Source organism: Chlamydotis macqueenii, chromosome 13, assembly GCF_036417535.1.
Source record: "Chlamydotis macqueenii isolate bChlMac1 chromosome 13, bChlMac1.mat, whole genome shotgun sequence".
NCBI classification, from domain to species: Eukaryota; Metazoa; Chordata; class Aves; order Otidiformes; family Otididae; genus Chlamydotis; species Chlamydotis macqueenii.
In genome coordinates, this window is record NC_141568.1 from 18,966,360 (window position 1) to 18,988,133 (window position 21,774).

The 21,774-nt window shown below is 41.2% G+C and overlaps 1 protein-coding gene and 1 long non-coding RNA gene across 7 annotated transcripts in view; one reads left to right on the forward strand and one right to left on the reverse strand.

The window, feature by feature from the left end:
• On the forward strand, positions 1 to 9,293 carry LOC147599150 (uncharacterized). The gene is made up of 3 exons (XR_015259968.1): positions 1 to 318; positions 5,577 to 5,675; positions 9,026 to 9,293. It is a non-coding gene; the product is annotated as an uncharacterized LOC147599150 (long non-coding RNA).
• Positions 3,710 to 21,774, reverse strand: part of RBL2 (RB transcriptional corepressor like 2) — a 25,554-nt gene continuing 7,489 nt past the window's right edge. For 4 of the 6 annotated variants that reach the window (XM_086757768.1, XM_086757772.1, XM_086757773.1 and 1 more), the window contains exons 5-22: positions 19,251 to 19,379; positions 18,205 to 18,365; positions 18,030 to 18,094; positions 17,096 to 17,282; positions 14,665 to 14,831; positions 13,921 to 14,030; positions 12,934 to 13,037; positions 12,443 to 12,580; positions 11,806 to 11,970; positions 11,149 to 11,260; positions 10,186 to 10,458; positions 9,432 to 9,706; positions 8,684 to 8,860; positions 8,405 to 8,476; positions 7,901 to 8,018; positions 6,622 to 6,824; positions 6,044 to 6,211; positions 3,710 to 5,285 (exon numbers count right to left, since the gene is read on the reverse strand). In XM_086757768.1, coding sequence (XP_086613894.1) covers positions 5,115 to 5,285; positions 6,044 to 6,211; positions 6,622 to 6,824; positions 7,901 to 8,018; positions 8,405 to 8,476; positions 8,684 to 8,860; positions 9,432 to 9,706; positions 10,186 to 10,458; positions 11,149 to 11,260; positions 11,806 to 11,970; positions 12,443 to 12,580; positions 12,934 to 13,037; positions 13,921 to 14,030; positions 14,665 to 14,831; positions 17,096 to 17,282; positions 18,030 to 18,094; positions 18,205 to 18,365; positions 19,251 to 19,379 — 2,795 coding nt within the window. In that variant the 3' untranslated portion in view covers positions 3,710 to 5,114. Of the gene's footprint in view, positions 5,286 to 5,513; positions 5,635 to 6,043; positions 6,212 to 6,621; positions 6,825 to 7,900; positions 8,019 to 8,404; positions 8,477 to 8,683; positions 8,861 to 9,431; positions 9,707 to 10,185; positions 10,459 to 11,148; positions 11,261 to 11,805; positions 11,971 to 12,442; positions 12,581 to 12,933; positions 13,038 to 13,920; positions 14,031 to 14,664; positions 14,832 to 17,095; positions 17,283 to 18,029; positions 18,095 to 18,204; positions 18,366 to 19,250; positions 19,380 to 21,774 lie in introns of those variants that run through there. The other 2 variants (XM_086757769.1, XM_086757771.1) reach the window with 2 other exon arrangements.

Here is a 21,774-nt window from a genome sequence, read left to right on the forward strand (position 1 = left end):
TAAGTCTTTCAAAGCAAAGAATGAAGTTCTCTCCCTGTACTGCCACCCACAGATGCTGTCTGGCCCACCTCAGTGAGAAGGAAATCCTGTGGGCTGGGAGGCCGAGAGTGCCTGCTCTCAGGTGCTGTGTGTTGCCTGAGGTGGCGCGTTACGTGTCTGCTGGTGGTGCCTGGGCCAAGGAGGCTGTGTGCAGCTGCGTGGACCCCGTGCAGCTCTGCAGAGAGCTCCTGGCTTCATCTCCCAGCACGGATGTGGTTGCTTCTCCCTGGGGTCTTTGCTGAAGAGACTGAAGGCCAAGCCCAGCCCTCGTGGAAAGGGGTGAGTGATCTTCTCCTTGGAGAGGGAGGGAGGGTGGGAGGCAGTAGTGTGGGAAATGGTGCTTTGCTCAGCCTCTGTCCTCTTGTACCAGAAACAGCAGGTCCAGTGCAGCACGGGGCTGGAACTGTGGCTGTGTTGTGGGACGTCGGTTGTTTTCTGCCTCGGGTACTTCTGAAATGCTTGGCAGAAGCAAAGGCCTTGAGTGCTTGTGCACATGGACCAGGTTGATGAAGGGAACTGTCTGAGGGCCTTTTGTTCTCACGCGTGTGCTTAGGTTGTTGGGCACGTTTTGCTTTTATTTCTGCTTGCGGTTGCGCAGGCTGGAAGGCAGTGCACGTGGAGAAGGGCCTTTCTGCAGGGCTGGGGCAGGAGCGCAGCTGTGCTCTCGCTCTGGTTTAGATCCCTCCCTACTGCTGTGCCGTGCAGGTCGTGTTGTTAGCAGTGTTTGTGTGTGCAGGAAGGGGCTCACATCTGGCTGGCACCTTCCCCATGGAGAGGGGTGGAGAGGGGTGGATGTGTGGCACAACAGCGAGGGGAGGGCTGCAGCAGCCACAGTGGTGTCTCGTGCTCGAATCAAACTCGGAGTGGGGGGTGGCTGACAGCTGCCTGACAACCAGCGTAATACCTGGAAAATGTTTCTTTTGTTTCTCTTACCTTTTTTTTGCTTCTTGAGCAGCTGATTGCTATTTAAAAGAAAAAAGTCCATCATATCATCTCTGGCTTTTGTTATCTGTCTTATAGAGAACAGATTTCTGATAGTCCTAAATGAGCATTTGTTTGATTGCACTCTGTCCTCCATGCCATGTGCCACTGGTCGTTAGCCTTTTTCACAAACGCATGGTTTTAGTCAGGCTTGCCTTTGTTAGTGAGCAGCTTGCTTTCCATAGCTCTGTTCTGCTGGGGAAGTCTCTGGGATGGGGTTCAGCAGGGTGTGTGAGGGATTGCAGTGTCACTGTGCGAAGTTAGAAGCTGCGCACAGCTGTGAGAATGCAGCCTCGGAGAGGGAAGCCGGGAGGGGTGTTATGGAGCAGGATGGTGCTGCTGTCCGGGAACTGCTGTTAGCCAGCACGGCAAGTACTTGGCAGCCTTGCTGTGTGCGCTGGCCACGTGTGCACCAACACCTGGTCAGTACTCTGCCACTGAATCTGCTGAGGGGATAAACAGCGGCGGCTCAGAGCAGAGGGAGAGAGAGAGGACCCAGATCACACTCTACGAACAACAGGGGACGCCCTGAAGGTGCTGCGCCTGCCTCCCTTCTCTGCTCTGACCCCGCTGATCATCATCCTCCTGCTCGGTGGTGTCTCCAGCTTAGTCGGGGTGGTAAGGCTCTCACAGAGGGAAAACAATGTGCTGGGAGCGGTAACTGCTTATGCAAGGCTATAACAGAGCAGTAAATACCGTTGTGCTCTTACATATCATATGTTGGGTGAACTTTGTGCATAGGAATCCTACGAACTGGTTACACAGGGTGGAAGGGGGCTTTAACATCATTTTAGACCTGTTTAAAAAAAAAAAAAACAAACTTGTGAAACAGCTAGCTTTGTGTAACCCCGAGCAAAGGAAAAAGAGGTGGCTCTGTGTCACGTATCCCTGTCAGCTCTCTCTCCTGTGTGCCATTAATGCTCCCGCCTCAGCCTGCGTATGCCGGACATCCGGCAGGTTACAGGGAACTGCAGGGGCCTTGGCATTGGCAAATGCCTGCTCCGAGTTTGCCAGAGAAAACAGAAATGGAGGCACTGAGCTGAAAGCTGAGTGGTGATCGTTGTAGGTTTTGTTTTGTTGGGTGTGTTTTTTTGTTTTTTTTTTTTGTTTTTTTTTTGTAGTGTTGTTTTTTTTGGTTTTTGGGTTTTTTTTGGTGGTGTGGGTTTTTTTTGGTTTTTTTTTTGTTTTTTTGTTTTTTTGTTTTTTTTTTTAAAGGAAAGGATGTGGGAGAAGTTTTTTGAGGACCAGTGTACTGGCCTGGAGTGTAGCTACCAAAATGCTGTGAATATTAATTTTATTTCTGCTGTTATTTCTCTTAAACTTCTCTTGGGAAGGCTGAAATTGAAATGTTAGTGCTTCAGATTGAGCATGAGAGAAGTTTTGTTAAAGGACTCCTGTGTGAAGCAGAAGATGGGTCTGGCATTGTGACAGCTGGTGTGCAGGTGGGCAGGGAGACACAACCAGAGTGCCACACTGGAAAGTGACAGCTCCTCTCTATTTATTGTTATGATTATTCAGAAGCCCTTGTAATCAATCACTGTCTTGCAAATTTCTTAAGCCATCACTTAGGAGAAGGACTGGCATAGAAGTTTAATCCCTTCTGATCGTGGGCTGCTCTTTGATCTCGGCGGCAGCACGGTGGGCACAGGACAATTCCTGCTGCTGTACGTTGTAGAGAAGCAGCTGTGTCCCCACGCTGACTGAGAGTTAAATGTGGAGCAAATCCCAGTCGTTGTTACCTAACATCAGTTCAGAGATGGGGCTGCTGCTCTCTTAATATCAGATTGGTGCTGGGGTTTAGACACCACCACGGTTTAAGATCTGCTGTAATAACGACAAGGATGTGATAGAAGGTGCAGTAAAAGTGATGGTTATGGGAGTAAGTTGTGTTTAGCTTGGAGCTCTGTGGGTCTGGTGAGTAGGCTGAGTTGCTCTAAGTTAAATCCATGCTAACAGAAGTAAGTTGGCTGAAAATAAAATTATTTTATTTATGTGAAGAATGCTGAATTTTGTTTAGCTTAGAAGGAATAGTCTGAATCATGTTTTGGTTTTTTTTTTGTTTGTGGTTTTTTTTTTTTTTTGGACTGAGAAAGGGGAGAGAACACTGACTACATCTTCTGTAATGGGATTTGTGTAGTAAAAGCAGCTGTTCCAGGAGCAAGGTAGGTGAATGCGTGCAGAAACAACACTACTGACATCAAATCTCTTCTCCTGAGTGTAGCTGTCATCTTTCCTAGGTCAGGTGTAACACTTAGTGAAAAATGAACTGAAAAACGAATTTAGGTTTACACTTATGATGCTTTTTTTTCATACAAGAACATAGAATTGTGAGTTTATAAATTCTTTATTGAAAAATACACTTGCAATATTTTCATACAAAGTAACATAAATTGTACAGAGTAACAAGAATTGTCTGACAATTTCATAAATATTTTTTACAGAAACATCTACACAATTTCTTGACTTCAGCCTTTTTTTTATTATGCAGGTAAGAATGAAAGATGCTTTTACTTTACTTCAGTTGAATTTACAGTGGATTTAAGTCCTAAATTGTCCTGTTATTAGAGGAGCAGGAATGACTGAAAACATGGAGCCTTAACTTTCGCTTCCTTAGAAAAACGTCTAGAGTCAGTGTGCTACATCTTACACCAACGCCAGCCCTGTCCCCAGCTACCTCACTGAACAGGAGTACGCTGGCGTACTGTACCGGGTGCTGTGTGTAATGCTTTCCCAGTACGTCCGGCTTTCTGGAACTCTTTTAAAAGAGAACAAGTAGTAACTCTAATATATGCACCACTTTCTTATCCTGTTAGTAGGGGAGAGATTTCTCCCAGGCAGCCTGATTTAGTCCATTAGAAAAAAAAAAAAAAACCAACAAAAACAAAACCACAAAACACCCCTCCCCCCAAGCCCTGTCCTTTAAAAAACAAACAAAAGCTACAAACAGATGTTTTAAGAGATGGACACCACCGTCCATCTGCTGAGAAAGCGAGGTGGCCGGTTCCTGACGCTCAGGAAAAGCCATCTGCAGAAACATTACAAGCATATAAAATTCCTTGAAAAAGCAAACGTCCCTAGCTTCCTGCACTTGTTACTGCATATACATCAACTTCAAATGAAATCTTAATGCCATTTGCTGACGAGGGCAGCTATGGGATGTCAATCAAAGAACAAATACAGAAGTCAAATTGCTTCAATACAGAAAGAGAGCTGAAGTCAGCCTCTGAAAAAAATATTCACATTTAGAAAGTGCCATTGCAAATATACAGCAAAACTAATCTGCCTTAAAAATGATGCTTCACAGCCCTATCAAAAGTGCCACCTTTTGAACGTGCGTTCACGTCACAACATTGCACAGCTAAAAACAATGCATAAACCAAGTTACCTACCTCTATACAACAAGGTGCCCAGACACTACGGCAAAACAACATGATGGTTTCCAGGGGCACGTGAAACATCCCGAACGGGGAAGGATCTGTTCAGATAGCTTCCTTCAGGGCTCTGAAAGATTATTTCCAACTTCCTTTTCCAAGCAGAATTCGACTTTGCTAGAATATTACGTGAAAGTCATTATTTTTGTGGAGGTCGCTATTTAAGAACCAAGCCACTGCTGACATACAGTCATCCTGGTGCAGTGCTCCATGTCTGATACGTGTAACTTACTTTCTAGTCCAGAGATGAAAATGGCAAAGCACGGATAAAGACAGCGAGCACGGGCTGGTTAGAGCAAAGGGATTTAAATACCTGCTGCAAGGTAGAAATGTGTGTGGGGATGTGTTCTGCAAGCACCAAAGAGCTCTTCAGCTGCTTTCCAAAGCCAGAGCCTGGAGAGGGGTCGCTTGCCTTAGGATGAGCTTCACAGTGGGGTGAGGTGGGGTCGCAGGGTTTGAAGTGTGTCCTCGCTGCCCGGCGCACAGGGAGCCTCTCCTCCTGCAGAGCAGAGGCTTGGCACAGTCTGGCAGCGCTGGCCACGTCCAGGGCAGTGAGGTGGGGACAGCGGGGCTGGAGCCGCTTGCAAAGGCCTGGCGAGTCCGTGCGGTGCGCTGAGCAGCCTGGCGCAGCGGAGTGGGAATACCTGTGCTGGCACGCTGGACTCAGTGAGAGCCTCTGTCATTGGCTACATCCTGCAGTCGTCTTAACAGAGCGGTGTGATTCTCCTGACAGATTCGCTTGGCTGGTGCTTCGGTACCATCTTCCAAGAGAATGCCTCTCTTCTTTGTCGGCGTTTCCCCAGTTCTAACCATGCTGTTAATTTCTTTTAGCCTCTGGAGAGAGGAGGGGGGAAAAAAAAAATAGAATTATCTCCCAATGTTGTGGTTGCCAGAATACAAAGTGAACTTCTGTTTGTTAATTGCATTACAGTGGGATCACATTTGCTTTATTGCTGGAGATCTGTGCCGTACAAAATGCTTTCTGTGATGGACTAACCCTTCTAATCGCTGCATGGTCTCTCAGTTACCGTGTGCTAGAGTCTTGTGCTAGAGCAAACTTGTTTCAGCGCAGGTAGAGCTGAAGGGCCTGCCAGCCATAGTTACGACTGTTTTCTTACACCACAGATGCAACCACTCCTCTCTAGAATGGAGGTGCTTCTCAGGGAAGACTTCTACTGTGTTCCTGGTGACCAGAGATGACAGGATTCAGCCTGTATGCGCCTGGTAAGTCTCCTCATGTTAAGAGCCACTTGCTCAGGGTTTTCCCCCGCAGGAAGATAGCAGCGTGTGATTGTACTCGGTGTTCTGCTCTTTGAACAGTCTCTGTCCCGAGTAACCCAGCTGTTCCCTGAAAGCAAAGGGTACCACAGCTGTGCCTCCTGAGCCGTTCCTGTGTACCGGTACAGGGAGGAGCTTTTAAAAGTACACAGGTGGCTTGGACACCTCATTGCTTTACAGCTTCTGAGATACCTGAACTGACAGCTTGAAGAGTGCCAGGTGAGACAGTGCAAACAGGAAGGTGTGTGGTGCTACCAAAAAGAAAAGGTGGAATTATGGATTCATAGAAGCAAACTAAACCCCTTTAGTCTTACCTTAGACGGGCTGCTGCTGAAATAATAGAATATTTTCTCTCGAGGAGAGAGAGTAGACTCGTTTTTGTGTGGCGAGATGTACACCGGGTGGTTCTGGGACAGCTGTATTCTGCGAGGGGAGCCAATCCTTACAAAGGGGTAGGGCGAGAGCGGAGGAGAATCGAGCTGCTCAAGAGAAAACGGAAAAATCCCTCAATGGCTGCTATCTGACCTCAGGTGTTACTACAGTAAGCCTTTTGTAAGTCTGTCACCTTAAACGGAACTTAATTTTTTCCCTCTAACAGCACACCATGTATATTTAGTATTGGTCACATCATAGTATTTTTCTAACCCTATTTGAGGCTAGCAGATGACATTGCTTAGTGCTGTGTATCTCTCAGGAAGAGAGGAGGAAACAGCAACTAGACATCAAAAATAATTAAAATTTCAGCATCAGAGTGTGTCCTTGAAGTAAAATTATATCATTAAAAAAAAAAAATTCCCTTGAATTTGCTTACAGTGAGGTTCGCTAAGAGTACTTTGCATGTATGGTAAAAAAAAAATCTATTTACTCATGAAAAGCACAGAATTTAACTTACTGTATTTGAAGTATACTTCAGAGCAAATTCTTTAATCTGCTCGATGTAGACGTTGTTGTAGAATTGTATCAGGTCCCCTCGCTCTTCCTCCTCGGTGTCACTGTTGGCGCCGGTCAGTCGGGTTGGCGTCGGGGGTGCGCTGTTGGGGTGCGGCACGGGCAGGGTGCTGCTGGATCGCATCACGGGGCTGGAGTCTCTGCTGGCTGTGGGGGTGAGAGCAACCACGCCTTTATTCGGCCCCCGCTGTTTAATGCACTGCAATCGCTTTCACCCCAGACAGCCGGCCGCACGCAAAACCTGCGTTCCAGATGTTTAATGGCAGTATAGCAACCACGGACCTGGTGTTAAGGTCTGCGATGCTGATCTTGTTCCCTTACATCTTTCCTCACAGAAAGCAGGATGTTGTCAAAGACCAACAAACCGCTGGGCACAGCGGTGCCGTATAAGCTGAGTTTCATCACTCTATAGGCAGAGCTGAAACTCCTTTTTCAGGCATTTGTGCTCTGCTCTTAACAGGGGCTCTTTCCTGGTGCCAGCTGGCACCATTTCAAATAAGGAACAGCAGTCTTTTTCAGCTAGCAGTAGAAATATTTGGCTCAGTACTACTGCCTGCTGCTTTAATGTGGGAAGCTGCAAAATAGATATTTTTTTTCCTTCTCTCCCTGCCACCTCTCTGTGACAGAAAACATTAGTACCTGCAGTTTACAGTGTCATCTATTAAATATCTTGGAAACTGGTGGTAGGAGTACACAGCATCACTTATTTGCTCTCCTTTATAAAAGTTAATTCAAGGAAAACGTGTCAGCTTAGGTGTCAAGGAGAGAACCTTCAGAGATGTCAGCTATGCTGAAACAGATGCTGTGGGGGAGTGGTTTGTTCTTATCACTGAAGAGAACCAGCTACTGCTGCTCAGCTGAACCAGAAACTGCTGTAGCTCCGTGACTGTGATCGGTAACAGAGTAACGGTGAACACAAGCCTGCACTGGTTTCCTCTCATTCTGCAAAGACATGTTCTTTGGTGTATGGACTGAACTCAAGAGGTCAGGGCAGCCATCGTGGGGAACTCCTCAGGGAAGCTCGCGTGGTGACAGGTCTGAGACTGGCAAACGGGGTGTGACACTGAGCTTGAGTCAGAGCAACTCCTCAATGTTATCCGTGTATTCTTAACTGTGTCCAGGCTTGCCAAACATGGAACTGTTTGGGGTGGGGCACCACAACCCTCACCTCATGCACACTGGTCTGGAAATGAAATTAAAAGCAAACACCTGGAAGCACTCACTTTTTTCTTTGTTTCTCTCTTTACTTTTCTCTGTAGGTGAGTTCTGCTGGCTACTGCTGTCACTGCTGCCAGACTGACAGCGGTGTCTCCGGCCTTTTATCAGGACACTCCGATACACCTGCGGGGAAGAGGCGCAAAACAAAGGGCAGGCCATCAGCTGTGCAGTTACATAGTCTGCATGATCTGTCTGCTTCTTAGGAATGTCACTGTGGTATCATATTGCTTGCTACAGGGGAAATACAGCCTCCTAGGGGGAGTGTTATCCAAAAGGCACCGCCTCCTTAGGTTTTAAGTGAAGATATTTCCTGGTTTAGGTATATTTTAGCATAAAAAGCTTTCAGTAGTGCAGGATTTCGGATATGACTGCTGTCTTTTGAGGAGAACGGCTCATAGACTGCATTCATTTAGTACTAAATGTTACTTTAAAGAGCGCTCCATTCCCAAACCAGAACCAAGGCATTTAATAAACGGGGTACGGCATTGTGTAATAGTGACTGTACTTACGTGACTCTTGGCTTGCGGCTGTGTCCGGTAGCAGCGCATAATGTTCTGAAATGATCTGTCCTCCTTAGTCACCTGAGAGCAGATGAACAGAAAAGGCTAATAGTTTTTCTGTGGGGTTTGTTTGTTTTTTTGTTTGGCGGTTGTCTTGTGTGTTGGTTTTGGGTTTTTTTGTTTGGTTGGGTTTTTTTTTTGTTTTTTTTTTTTTTTTAAGGAATTGTAATCTTTGGAATATTAAGTCTTAGAGAAGTTTGGTTTTTTTTTTTTTTCTTCACATCTTACCTTTGCCATTACATAGATGGCACACATCAGCAGCTGATCCAGATGTCTGTCCATCATGATTTCAGGGCAGTGCACCAGGGAATACTCAAAACATGTCCAGATCTTTTTCCGCAGCTCATCAGATATATCGAGTTTGACACAGAGGTCTCGCAGACGAATGCTAGCTAAGTGATACACCTGTTGAAAGGGAGACTGTGCTCAGGGCCACGGCAGTGCTCACTGTTTCTCTTACCCAGCTGAAGGGTAGTTCAGACTTGCACACCCTGCAGAACTCTTGTGCAAATAACAAGCCAAAAAAAAAAAAAAAGAATAACAACTAAATTTAACTTTTTTTGCTTACAGGACATAGATGTTCCCAGTACTGGTATTGATGCTAAGAAAACATGAATTATCCTGAGCGCAGGAAGGGCACTGCATAGCCTACAGAAAACCACCGCACTGAATAAACCAGAAAGTCTCAAGGGTGAATTTCTTTCTCCTAAAGGGCTTTAAAGAAAATGGACACCTTTAAGTACCTGCTGGCCAAGTGCATAATCTACTTCACACCTTGTGGTGGCAGCCTACTCCTTTACTAGTGAGAAGTTGCCTGCATAAGAAAACTACTCTTCAGGTATGTCCCTGAATAGAGAAAGGCTAGAGGTTAACTTTGAAATGGAACGTTCTCCTGTTACTAATATGTACGTATTTTAAAAATCTCTGAACACTTACCAAAATACAAACTCAAAGCACAAATTAGACTGAGAAGTACCTTTCTGAAGAAGAGTGCAAGCGAGCCCATCTTCCGAGGCCTGACGGCCGTGGCAGTGGGAAAGGGCTGGGTCTGTCGTTGCTCTCCAGGAGAGATCTGCTGAACGGTTACCTGGCCTGGCAACTGCAGCGTGGCCCCGCTCATCTGAGTGTTCAGCGCACCACTGAGAGTCTGGGCACTGAGGGGCTGGATGGGACCAGAGACAGCCTGAGGCTGGGTGCCTACGTTTACTTGGACTGGGAAGAAAGTTATTCCTCCATTTTCATTGGCAATACCTGCAATTTAAGAAAAAAAAAAGAATCTGAAATAAGAGCAATTGGTTGTGGTTTTGTTGTTGTTTGTTTTTTCTTTTTCAAGAATTCACTAAGTATTTTAATTAGTTGTTTTTAACTACATATTTAGTATATTATGTATGAAATTGTTTCCTCAAAATACTTTGTACTTTGCATCAGAAGGAGACAAGAAGATAACAAAATTGAACAAAGTTTTTTAAATCTAATGCCACTTTCATCCTGTGCTTGTTCAGGAAGGCAGGCTTAGTGAAATAATTATTAGAGAACAGATGTTGGCAGTTAGAACATCCTTGTGCTGTACATGTTCTGTCTTTAAATTCTGCTCATCTATTCAGACAGTCCTTCCCCATTCTGAGTCTTTTTTCCTCCACTAGCATACTGTTCCCCCCTCTCCCCCTTCCTGCGTACTAATACTCTGCTGGGAACAAGCCTGAAAAGCTCCACAGTAGCACTTCTCTCACCTTGTACTGGTATTGTCACAGTTTGCCCATTATTGGCTGTGACGGTGGCAGTTGCCACTGTAACCAGTGTCTGGCCTGGCACTGGGGTTACGGACATGGCATCGGGGTTCATGTTCTGCACAGGCACCGTATTTACCACGGGCTGTTGGGAAACTCGTACTGGAGTTCCGCTGTCGGAGGCACTGTCGTTATCAACAAACAGTCTTCTCCTTGTAGGATTGGCTGTGGGAGAACTGTATCTCTCATACAGGGTAGTTGGAGAGGATGAAAGGCCTGCGGATTGAAAAACCCACACATATATATTATAATAAATATACATAATATATAATAAATATATATACAAAAACCTCTTGTTGCATAATCCCTTAAAATAGTTGAAAGAAATGTAATTTTACCAAAACATGTCATGCAAGGCTCTTCAGGAAACATTTGAAAAAATGCCTCATGTCTACAGTTGTAGCTTACAGATGGCTTTTAGAGATGACAATCTCAAATTATGCTGTGTTTAATACACTGACTTAGAAAATTATTATGGTTTTTTTCCAGAGAAAAAGGTTAAGACTTCACATAACTAAATATACAGAGGAGCTTCTGTTGTGTGTAACAATTAAGCAAACTGTCCAGTTACTACGGATTAGAACATAATGAGTATGTATCAATCACAGTGTGCGTGTATAAATACTATTTAACATACAGCTGTGTATGCATACGTACATGCTGATCATATACAACTCCTCCTGAAAACACCCTATCAAAGCAGCATTTTGTTCACAGAGAAATAATGAACGTGTCAGTCTGCAGCAGCTGACTATGTGCGTCACAACAGAAATACCATTGTCAAGTGTGTTTGCAATGAACCGTACATCGACATTAAAGCAGCTTCCTTGCTGTACACAACGTTGATTTAAAAATTAAAGCCATGATCTAAGAAGTGTAAGTGCGTTACCCTCAAAGAAGTCTCACCTTTTCCTAGTCCTCCAGTTTCAGCACGAACCTCGTTTATTCGTCTTGGTGTCAATGGTGAACCTACAACACTGCTCCCAGCAGATCTCTCAAAATACTGAGGTGGCATTACCTAAAAGTTATACTTTTATTAGAGTGGCTGTAGCACAGATTGACTGCACAACAACTTTCTAAAAGCTTCTCCACTGCAAATTTTGAAAAGCAAAAACATATGGAAAAAACAAGAACCCTGAAACTTACCATAAGCCTAACTAAAACACTGCAGTGATTGTACTACTCCAGAAGATAATTACTGTAATAATCTTTCTGTGACAACAATTAAAAGTCTGTACTTTTTACCATATTTCCTTTTGTCTGGTGATCTTTTCAAGTGTAAGTGACTGGTCAAAACCTTCCCTGCTTGTCTGTTTTGTTCATTGTTTGCTACGCTATGCAAATACTGGGTGTGAATCATCTCAGCTGCACGTCTCCGCTGGGGTTGTGTCTCCCTAGAGACGTCCATGAGCACACTAGGTTTACCGTTTTCTCTGCACCGACTAGCTTGTAGAGTAGAACTGAAATTTGACATGTAAAGCCTCTCCTTCGGGGTGTAACGTCCACTCTCTACCGTCCTGCCTGATGAGGAAAACTATGTAAAACAGATCAAGAAGCACTCACCTCTTCACAACTAGGAACTTTGTTTTCATTGTCTCTGATTCTGTCCCACAAGATGGATTCCTGCTTCCATGCCATACTTTCCAAGATCTGTTCTTCAATGTGATTAAGGTGTTTTACTACTTCCCGACAAAGGCCATCCTCTGCTCTGATGAAAACTTCAATTACCTGTAAGGTGGATAATTATGATCAACATAATGTAGTTGTTTTGGATATGTCTCCTTACAGAAAGATCTAATTCCTGATTTTCAAGGAAGAAGAGACTGTTAGAAATATTAAGGCTGCACTTCTATGACTCAATCATAAGCTGTCTTGCAGTTTTTTCAGAAGACAGATATTTGTATCTTTCTAAACACACAAACATGCCCAGCACTGTTGCAGAACAGCTGCAAAATGATAAAATGATAATCCCTTAGTTACTAGATGGATACTTGGGTACTGCTCCTGTGTTAAACTGCTAGCACTGTTTTGATTTTTAAATGCCCGAGACACACCCCAGACACTGTTTCAATACAAAAAGGGACAAAGCAGAGAATGAAGGGTTAATGTGCAAGTTAACATCTTGGTAAGGTGATTACGTAATATAAGTCAACAGAGTACTCATGACGTGATAAGCATTTTTAGCTATCACAGACTTTACCTTATAAAAATGATAAACAGGAATGTCAAATATTTCAGTAATGAAGGGGAAGTTTCCAGGTGGCTTGTATGTAAAGGTAATTATCTCCAGGCAACATGCCAGCAGAGATCTATGAAACACATCTTGCTCCAGTATAGCCTGCAAGAGAGTTGCAGATTTTAATACTCAATTCACAGTGTAACTATAGAACAGTAAAATGCTTTCTATTCTGCCTCAACAGCAAGATTATCAAGCTTACAAAAAGAGATCTTACTTGTAAGAGACAGAATCCAAAAGGAGCTGTCTTTACTCATTAAAAGTTTCACACACGTTTGTGTTTCCAAACACAAATGATTTCCTGTAGTTTTTCTTCCACTCAGGTGTACTTACAGGCTATTTTTCAGAGATACACCCTCATTTTAATCAGCTGTCTATTCTGTTCTACAACTGTTTGACGTCTATTGTCGGCCTAACTTTAAAAAACGAGGTATGATTTGATGAGTTTTCCTTACAGATAAGTCAGCATCTCCCAGTCTCCTCCTCTCTTGCTCAATGACTGACTCCAAGACCTTGTAGTACAGCACCTCAGCACGCCGAAAATGCTTACTGGCAACATCTGCAGGAATTTAAATAGAAACAATAGTGTGAAATGCAATAAAAGTAGTACATTTTTTATCTTAAGCTATAGAGATACAACGGTTTATTATGCTTCTGTGGATTTTTGTGCTGCTGTGGGTACAATACTTTCAGGACTTAATCAGCTGATTTAAAGTTAGCTTAGGAATCCCTCACCTGTGCTGCACTGACTTGTGAATGCAGACCAGAAAAACTTATTACTGAACTCCGATTTTGATGAAAACACCATATGTAATAACAATCCTAAACAAACATTGCTAGAATATACGTGTTTAAATTTCAGAAAATACACTGAAAAATGTATCTATATGGATCCAGCTCGCACACTGCAACAACTGTGTTGACAAGAACAAACACAAAGGAAAGAAGGCCCTCTTAAGAAACAAGAAGGTCAAGAGCATCTTTCTCATTTTCAGTCCATCTTCACACACTTCACAAATCTTGACAAGTTTGCAAATAATAGTTTGTGTTTATACTGGCAGGATTTTGATAATACTCATCCTTGTATGCAAGCCAAAATTGCTGTGGGCCTTTCAAAGACTACAGTTAGGCAGATTTTGCATTACTGTAACAGAAATCCATGCCGTTGCTGTTCTTGTAATTGAGAGAAAAGTGGCACCCTTAAGAGGGCTTTTCAGTTGATTCTGTAGATCTGAAAGTACCATCAAATTCCAGTGATTTAAGCTAAGGCTGATTATAAAATTGTATGCAGGGTTGAAATTTGCCATGCCTTCAAAATACCAGGAAGGAACAAAATAGAAGAGATTCTATTATGGTAAAGCATAACCTTTAAGTTACTTACAAGAGATAAGAATTAGAATGCCTGTAAACGCATTTATCTGTATAAGTAAAATGTTTCCCACCTTTGGAAAAATTACTGAATTCTCCTTCAGACTGCACGCTCTGGCAGTATACTTCATACATTTCTTTTACTCTGTTTGCAATAGACTGAGAAGGATCTCTGGAACATGCCCTGAAAATTAAAAACAAATGTTTTCAACATACTATTCCTACTAAGAAAAAATAAAATTCTACAGTTATTTTTATCATATGATTACAGCATGAACTATAAACACACCCATATGTGCCTAACTCTATACGTACTGTAAAATGTCCACAGTATATTATTGTATATATTGTTCTGAATGTGCGCATCTTCTCATGGTCAGGGATAAACAGCATTTTCCATCTGATATAAAAATTGTTTTAAAAATACATTGCACCTCAGGCAACAGTTTACCTAAAGGAGAATAAATTTTATTTTGCATCTTCTGCAGTACGGAGTGATTTGCAAGGTAGCGAGATTTGCTAAGTAGGAAGAAGAAAAGTCTTGAAAATTTTGTATTAGCACTTCACTGTTAGAGAAGCTCAGAAGCGTTGGGTTGTAAACACTGTGCGTTCTTGCAGCCATCAATCCCTTAAGGACAAAGGTGTCTAAATAAAGAGAACAAAGTCTTTTGAAATTTAAATGTCTCTCTGGGGCCTGTTTTACTCCAGCACCTTTCAAGATTGATTCACATTTCAAATTACACTGTTTGGCATTAACATTTCTTATTAAAACTATTTTTAAAAATGGAATTATTTGGTTCGCTAAACATCAAACTTACCTGAGTATTTGCTCCAGATTTTCACTGGGGGCATTTTTCAGTCCTGCCAGCATGGTATGAAGGCGGCTCAAACTGTATGTTGCTATGGAAACAGGTGTCACATATGGGTTGCTCTCTTTAATATACTTGCGGCCCGTAAGTGGGGTTGTAATCCTAAGTGATTTGGACTAAGAAGACAAAAAATAATCATGTAACTGTGCATTATTATAAAACTTAGATACAGGTCATAACCTAGAAGTGTCAATCTGTAGAATCCTTACCCTGTGTTATGATATATGTCTGGAAAGAGCGACTAGGGATCAAACAGCCCAAACTAGTTCATGTCTAGCTAATAGCCAGCAATGACAGGTTTATCTGTGCCACTGGGATGGCTGGATCAAACAGTACAGTATAAACGGATACACAGAGAGGATGCGACCTTACGCTGAAATGCAGATATGGGGAGTGAAGTCTGAAACAATTAGGCCAATCTAAAAAAAAAAAAAAAACCAAAACCTCGGCAGTCCTCTCCTATCCCTTGAGTACCAAAGGCGGCTGTAGCTCATAGGAAAAGTGCACTGAGGCAGAGTTCCCTCGCAGCAGGTTTAACTCTTACATGAAAAGTCCTCCTGAATGTAACAGTTAGCATTTTAATTCATTTCATAGAATCATAGAATGGTTTGGGTTGGAAGGGACCTTCAAAGGTCATCTAGTCCAACCCCCCTGCCAGGAGCAGGGACATCTCCAACCAGATCAGGTTGCTCTGAGCCCCGTCCAGCCTGGCCTTGAACGTTTCCAGGGATGGGGCATCAACCACCCCTCTGGGCAACCAGTTCCAGTGTTCTATAACTCGCATTGTAAAAATTTTTTCCTAATATCCAATCTAAATCTACCTCCCTCTATTTTAAAACCATTACCCCTCGTCCTGTCACACCAGGCCCTGCTGAACAGCCTCTCCCCACCTTTCCTGCAGCCCCCTTTGGGCACTGGGAGGCCGCTCTCAGCTCTCCCCGGAGCCTCCTCTTCTCCAGGCTGAACAGCCCCAGCTCTCCCAGCCTGGCCTCACAGCAGAGCTGCTCCAGCCCTCTGATCATCCTCATGGCCTCCTCTGGACCCTCTCCAACTGGTCCATGTTGCATCAGATCAAGTCATAACATCAAAATAATTTACCATCAAGGATGTTCCTTCAATTAGGGTACAGCAAAACCAATGCATCATGTAATTATCTAACCAGACAATTACTTAACCAATAAATGTTTTCCTTATTTTAATGAACACCTTACATTTTGCAGTCTTTTCACCATGAAGTCTAGCCCCCAGTTCTCCTCCCCATTTCCCCACACACTCCCAAGTGCTTTATTTCTGTCTCCATACCCTACCCAGAAAGGGCGGATCCTCCAGCCCTGCCTTGGACTCCCCGGAGCACGTGACACCACCAGCATCGCAGCTGCAGGCTGCTGTCCTACAGGTCACGCTGTTACATCGCTACAGAAACCCACACGAGTTACACACCCAGGCCTATACCAGCAAAACTCAGCAGTTGGTTATTTCTTTAAAAGATCAGAAGCGAAGCATTAACTACTTGCACTGATTATGCAAACAAGGTTATTCTGATCTTTTCTCTCCAGAATGTTGAAAGCCATTAAACACATACCTATTTCAGTGATCTAGACTGTTCTACCCTTTTGCTCTCTGTAATCTAATTGTGCTAACACAGCTTATATTCTGCTTTATTTGCCTCCTTTAAGACATCTTTTCCACCTTCAAGAACATTTTGATATTGTATAATCACAGGTATATACGTCTGCATTCAAAGCCAGCGTCTGTTTTAAAAAGCTACTCTAGTCACACAAAGGCCTTGATAATTTTCTAGGTCTTCACTCCATTGTTCTGAAACACGCAGTGTTCTTTATCCTCTCATCGTATAGACGACATTCTATACTATTTTATTAGTCATATATAAAGACATATCTATGTATCATGCAAGCAAGGTGAAAACCATTCCCTAGTGATTTAACTAAAACATGTAATATTAACACATCTGTTAAAATGAAACAAAAAAAACCAAAAACCCTGCATAGAGCAGCTTTGCATATGTTTAACAAAAAACTGCATATGGGACAAAGAGGAGAGGGAAGGGGAAGCTGGACAGAAAGGTCCAGAGGGTCCCAACAGTTGCAGGACAGTTCAGCACCTGCCAGATGATTTACCTACTCTGTACTGGATTTAATCAAAGGAAACCCAAATACATGGAAAAATTCTGTTCAAAACCTCCAAAAACAAACAATATATCTAATCAATTACAAAATCTAACTCAGTTATGCTGTGTACATTCCCAGAGCACCTTAAACAATAGAGATGGTCATATATTAGTAGCTGCTTCTCTTTATCAGACAGACTAATTCAACTCATTCTCCATATAAGACGACAACACAGACCATGTCATACTCACTCTGTCAAAGTGCTGCTGCAAATTATGCTTCACTTGTACTCGCTCAGCTGTTTCCATTCCTGAAGTTGTATTTAAGCACCTCGTCAGGGTTCCAATTTCTTCATCTGCATCCTCCCCTAGAAATATTCGCTCATCGAGATTTCCTACTGACAAAACGTACTCCTCGTAGGCCTTGGTGATGGCTTTGCTACAACAGAAAGGAAAAGACAGATATAAAACACCCTTTATTTAGACAGTGCTTTGTCCACCTCACTGAAAGAACACAGTTCTGGCCTCTTGCAAATCTACTTCAGAACTTCTTTTAACCCTGACTTAAGCATTGGAGCTCCTTTAAAATCTACAGTATCTTAAAACATGACGGCAGCAAGGACATTATTTTTCCATTATCTCTGATGGCTTGCTATTTAGTACAGCTGCAGGAGGAACAATAGATTACTAAGAACTCACATTTGGCTGGAAACTCCTCAAAACTTATGCAGCATCGCATCATCATAAGCTACGCTTACCATTTTCCTACTATTTAAAACAAAGTAAGTCCTTACTCATACGCATCTCTAGGTTTATAAAAATACCACCAAACCTGATTTTTCTCTCCCACTTCCCACTCATTCAGTGTGCTCCCACATCTTTTTCATACTAACATTTTAAGCTATATACAAAAAAAAAAAAAAAAAATTAGAGGAAACAGAAACATAAAAATAAAAGTAGAGATTAAGTAACACCATCCTGAAGAATCATTCCTCTTTCAAATATGCCTAAGACTGTGCTATTTCAAAGAAAAGGAACTGAAATGCAATGTAATATATAAACATTAATAAATACACAAGTCAACTAGCTGGCGTTTCTGTTAAGATACAGATAATAGCTCAAGTGCAATTGTGTTACGATGCAGAGGGATACTAATGCAGATCAAACTATGAACTCAGGAACTCACAAGCTATCTCCAAAGTTCCCAGGATCTAGAAATCCAGTCAGATTTTCATCTTTTCCTTTTAAAAGCTGTAAGACAGTTAAAAACAAAGTTAAGAACAAAGGCATTTCAGTTCTCCAAATGGTTTTGAAGATAACAAGTAAACAAATTTTTCTACTTTACAAATTTATTGACCAACCTTTTTGTCAAAAAGTTTCCGAATATATGGCTTCCAAAAATGTTCCTTTATGCCTTTTGCTTCTAAAACTAATCCGTAATGTAGTGAACAGAGTTTTTCAATGATGCAGGGAGGATCAGATGATACTTTATAATCCTTACTATGAAAGTCTTCAGGTAGACCTACAATTAAGGATACTATATTATTTCATTTTGCAAATCCATATCCTGTCTTCTTATGAAACTTAAAATCTATGCTGTGTAGTCTAGTTACTGGGAAATTAAAATGGTAAAGTAATTATACAATGTCCGTTACATTTGATAATGTTATCAAAACTCAATTTTGAGTCAGAGATCTTAAAACATTAGATATTTAGAAATAAAAATCTAAAAATGAGTTCTAACAGAAAACAAATCAAACATTTCTGAACAATAAAATTTATTCAAATAAATTTGAGATAATGGTCCTGGTGCACATCTGAACCACCACAAAGTAAATGCGAATACTGTACAGCACTGAAAATGAAGTCTGGAAAGAATTACACCAGAAATTCACTGGAAACTTCCCACTATTCAATTGCATTTGTGGTTACCAAGTCAAACTACATTTCCATTCTCCTCAGAAAGAGAACGGCAACAACCCAGAAATGAGAGAAAAACAATCACGTTGCCACTCTCAGACTTGAGCACTGGATCTTTCCAAACTGCTGCGTCCCAGGAGCTCTCCAGTCTGACTGTACCCAATAATGTCTGTGTCATTATGTTGTCTTTCTCTGACATTAAAAAGTCAGTAACTGAAATTTTTACTTTGGAACTTCCTTCAATGGTATTTCCATAGTAAATTAAATTCTTGACTTGCTATATTACAGGCAAAATTCAATAGTCTGTTATTACACACTACATAAATAGAAATCTAACTATGTAGCTAGATATAGAAAATATTAATTCCCACATATTTCAAACCAATATTATTCAATTTATTCTCTGCCACATAGATTCACACTAATTTCAATAGCTTTAGAAGTTCTTGCATGCTTTGGATCAAGATAGATAGTTTTTTCAACATACCTTTAAAGTTAGGATTCAGAAGTTCTTTACGGTTAGGACACTGGAGAGCATTTCCATACACCAGATCCAAAGCACATAACAAGAGATGGTAGGAATTGACCAAGTCATCACTGATCATAGGAAAATTACCTACAATATTAGAAAGACATAAGAGATTAATTAAAATTAGCATCGACTTTAAATTATTTTAACGAAGAAACTGTTGACATTTGTATTACAATTAATAATGGAGCCTTGGAAACAGACTTTAGTGGCTATAAATATCTGGATGGCAACAGGTAGTAAAATAGACACACACTTAATAAAATATAGCAAATATAATAGTAAAACACGGTTTCAGGAACAGCAGCAATTGCGTAGGAACTCAAACACATTGTGCTGTTTTGAAAACAAACCTCACCAAAATGTTGATAAACTTGATATTGCAGAGTCCCTCATTCACAGTAATGTGATTAATCCGTGCATAAATAACTTCACACAGCATGAACTGTGTAACGCAAACTGCCTCAAGGGAGAAAAATTTGTTACCATAACTCTGGCAACAAAAGCCCTGCTGACTGGCAGCGTTACGTCCTTCAGCAGATTCTTACTCCATCTGCCTGAAGCAGAATCTTGTTCTAAAGGCGTAAAAGGGGGAAGAACAAGTTCTGACCAAGACTTTCCTTTTCCCCAATTTTGCATTGCTGTAGTGTTGCAAAGAACTTCTTCAACTCCCCCCATTCTCCAGAATGAATCTATATGCAACTCAAAGTCACGAGATTATTTCTCTAACAATTTTTTCTTTATGAAAATTTTGTTGGGGGCATGCTCATTACAAACAGTAATAAATGTAACTTAATTTCTCTTGTGCTTTACAAACAAGTTAAAATGTGTGTATCTGATCTGGTTTACAATGTAGCTTCATTTAATATACCTGTATTTTATATATATATATATATATGTATTTCTCTGCTTCCCATAGAAATGAATCCTTGTAACCTCTTCACTCTTTTATCACATTTCACAATGACTGTATTTAGATTCATTACTCTTTACCAAACTCATTTAGATTTATGATGTTCCTTTAGAGAAACGGCCATAGCTAAAAACAGTCTTGTAAAATAAACTATACCATTAACTAATACCATAAGTCACAATTCTATGAATTTATATATTTTATAGGCGAGCTCCAAACCACTTAGCTGAGCTAAGAACAGGTTTAACTCCTCAAAGAAATCTATCATATAGTAATAAACTCACTTAGAGCACATCAAAACTTTTCTAAATTATGCTGTTACTTTTCTACCAGTAACATACCACTTTGTTCAAATTTATATTCAATTTTCTGATTCCATGCTTGTTAAAATAAAATCAACTTCAATGTAGGTAACAGTAGCTATTGTAAATAATGAAGCCTACATGAAATTTGTATTAACTGTACACATTTATCCGGTATTTACAAATCATTAAAGGTTCACAGCAAAACAATGAAAGTCCTAAATACAATAGCAAAATGAATCAAGGAAAATCTTAAAGATGTAACTCTCATAACATAAGTTCACTTTCATAAACATCAAGTCTAGCATGGCAATCGTTACTGTCAGCAGAGTGAAAAAATAAATTGAATTTTACAATATCAGTCTCATAGAAATGAGTTGTCAATGACATTTCAAACAATAGCTTACTACTCCCTTTCACAACCCACTATCAAATAATAAAAACAGTTATCTCAGTACAGCAGAGGTTTTTTTTTTTCATTTCCATTTTAAAGAAAGGAAAAAAATGTCAAGATAGAGAGCTCAAAGATAAAATCTTACAAATAGTACGCAAGAACTGCAGTACGGATAAACAAAGTTGCTATCTTACTTTGCAGCGTGTACCAAAGGTATGAACAAGATCTGTACTTTCTGCGTTTGTGAAACTGAACGCAATGATCCTCGGGCTCACAGAAATATCACAGAGACAAGCCTCAACTTGCCACCGATGTGTGGTTGCCATGATAAGGATTACTGCCACCCCTCCAAACAGCGAACAAAACTCCACATCAATATTTAATGCCTTACATGGGCAATATTTAGTTTACTTTTTTGTGCTGCTACACTTTAATAAATCTACTGCTAGTCACTTAATAATATTACAGTTTACAATGACTGTAAATTTTCCTTTTTCTTCTAAAACCCAATTGGCTATGTTATCAGCATGGTATTCTCTACAAAATAAATTTGCATGTCTGAAACTGCTCGCCAATTAACATGTAGTTAATTGATGATGTAGTTACTCAAGCATATTAACCAGTAATTTTGCAATAGGAAGACTCGTAATGTCCCTTTGCACCTTGTCAACGGTCCAATTTACCTGTAGAAGTGAGGATTTTAAAGAAGGAAAAAGAAAAATCTGATTTTTCAGACTGACCTACTTACTCTCTTCAGCTGCCTAACTGTGCTAAAGAAGAAAAGTCCTGACTGACTGGAAATAAAGTACAGTACTAACTCTCTTCTGGACTTAGTGGAATATGAATAGGTATTTCATACTACTTGAGAGAGCC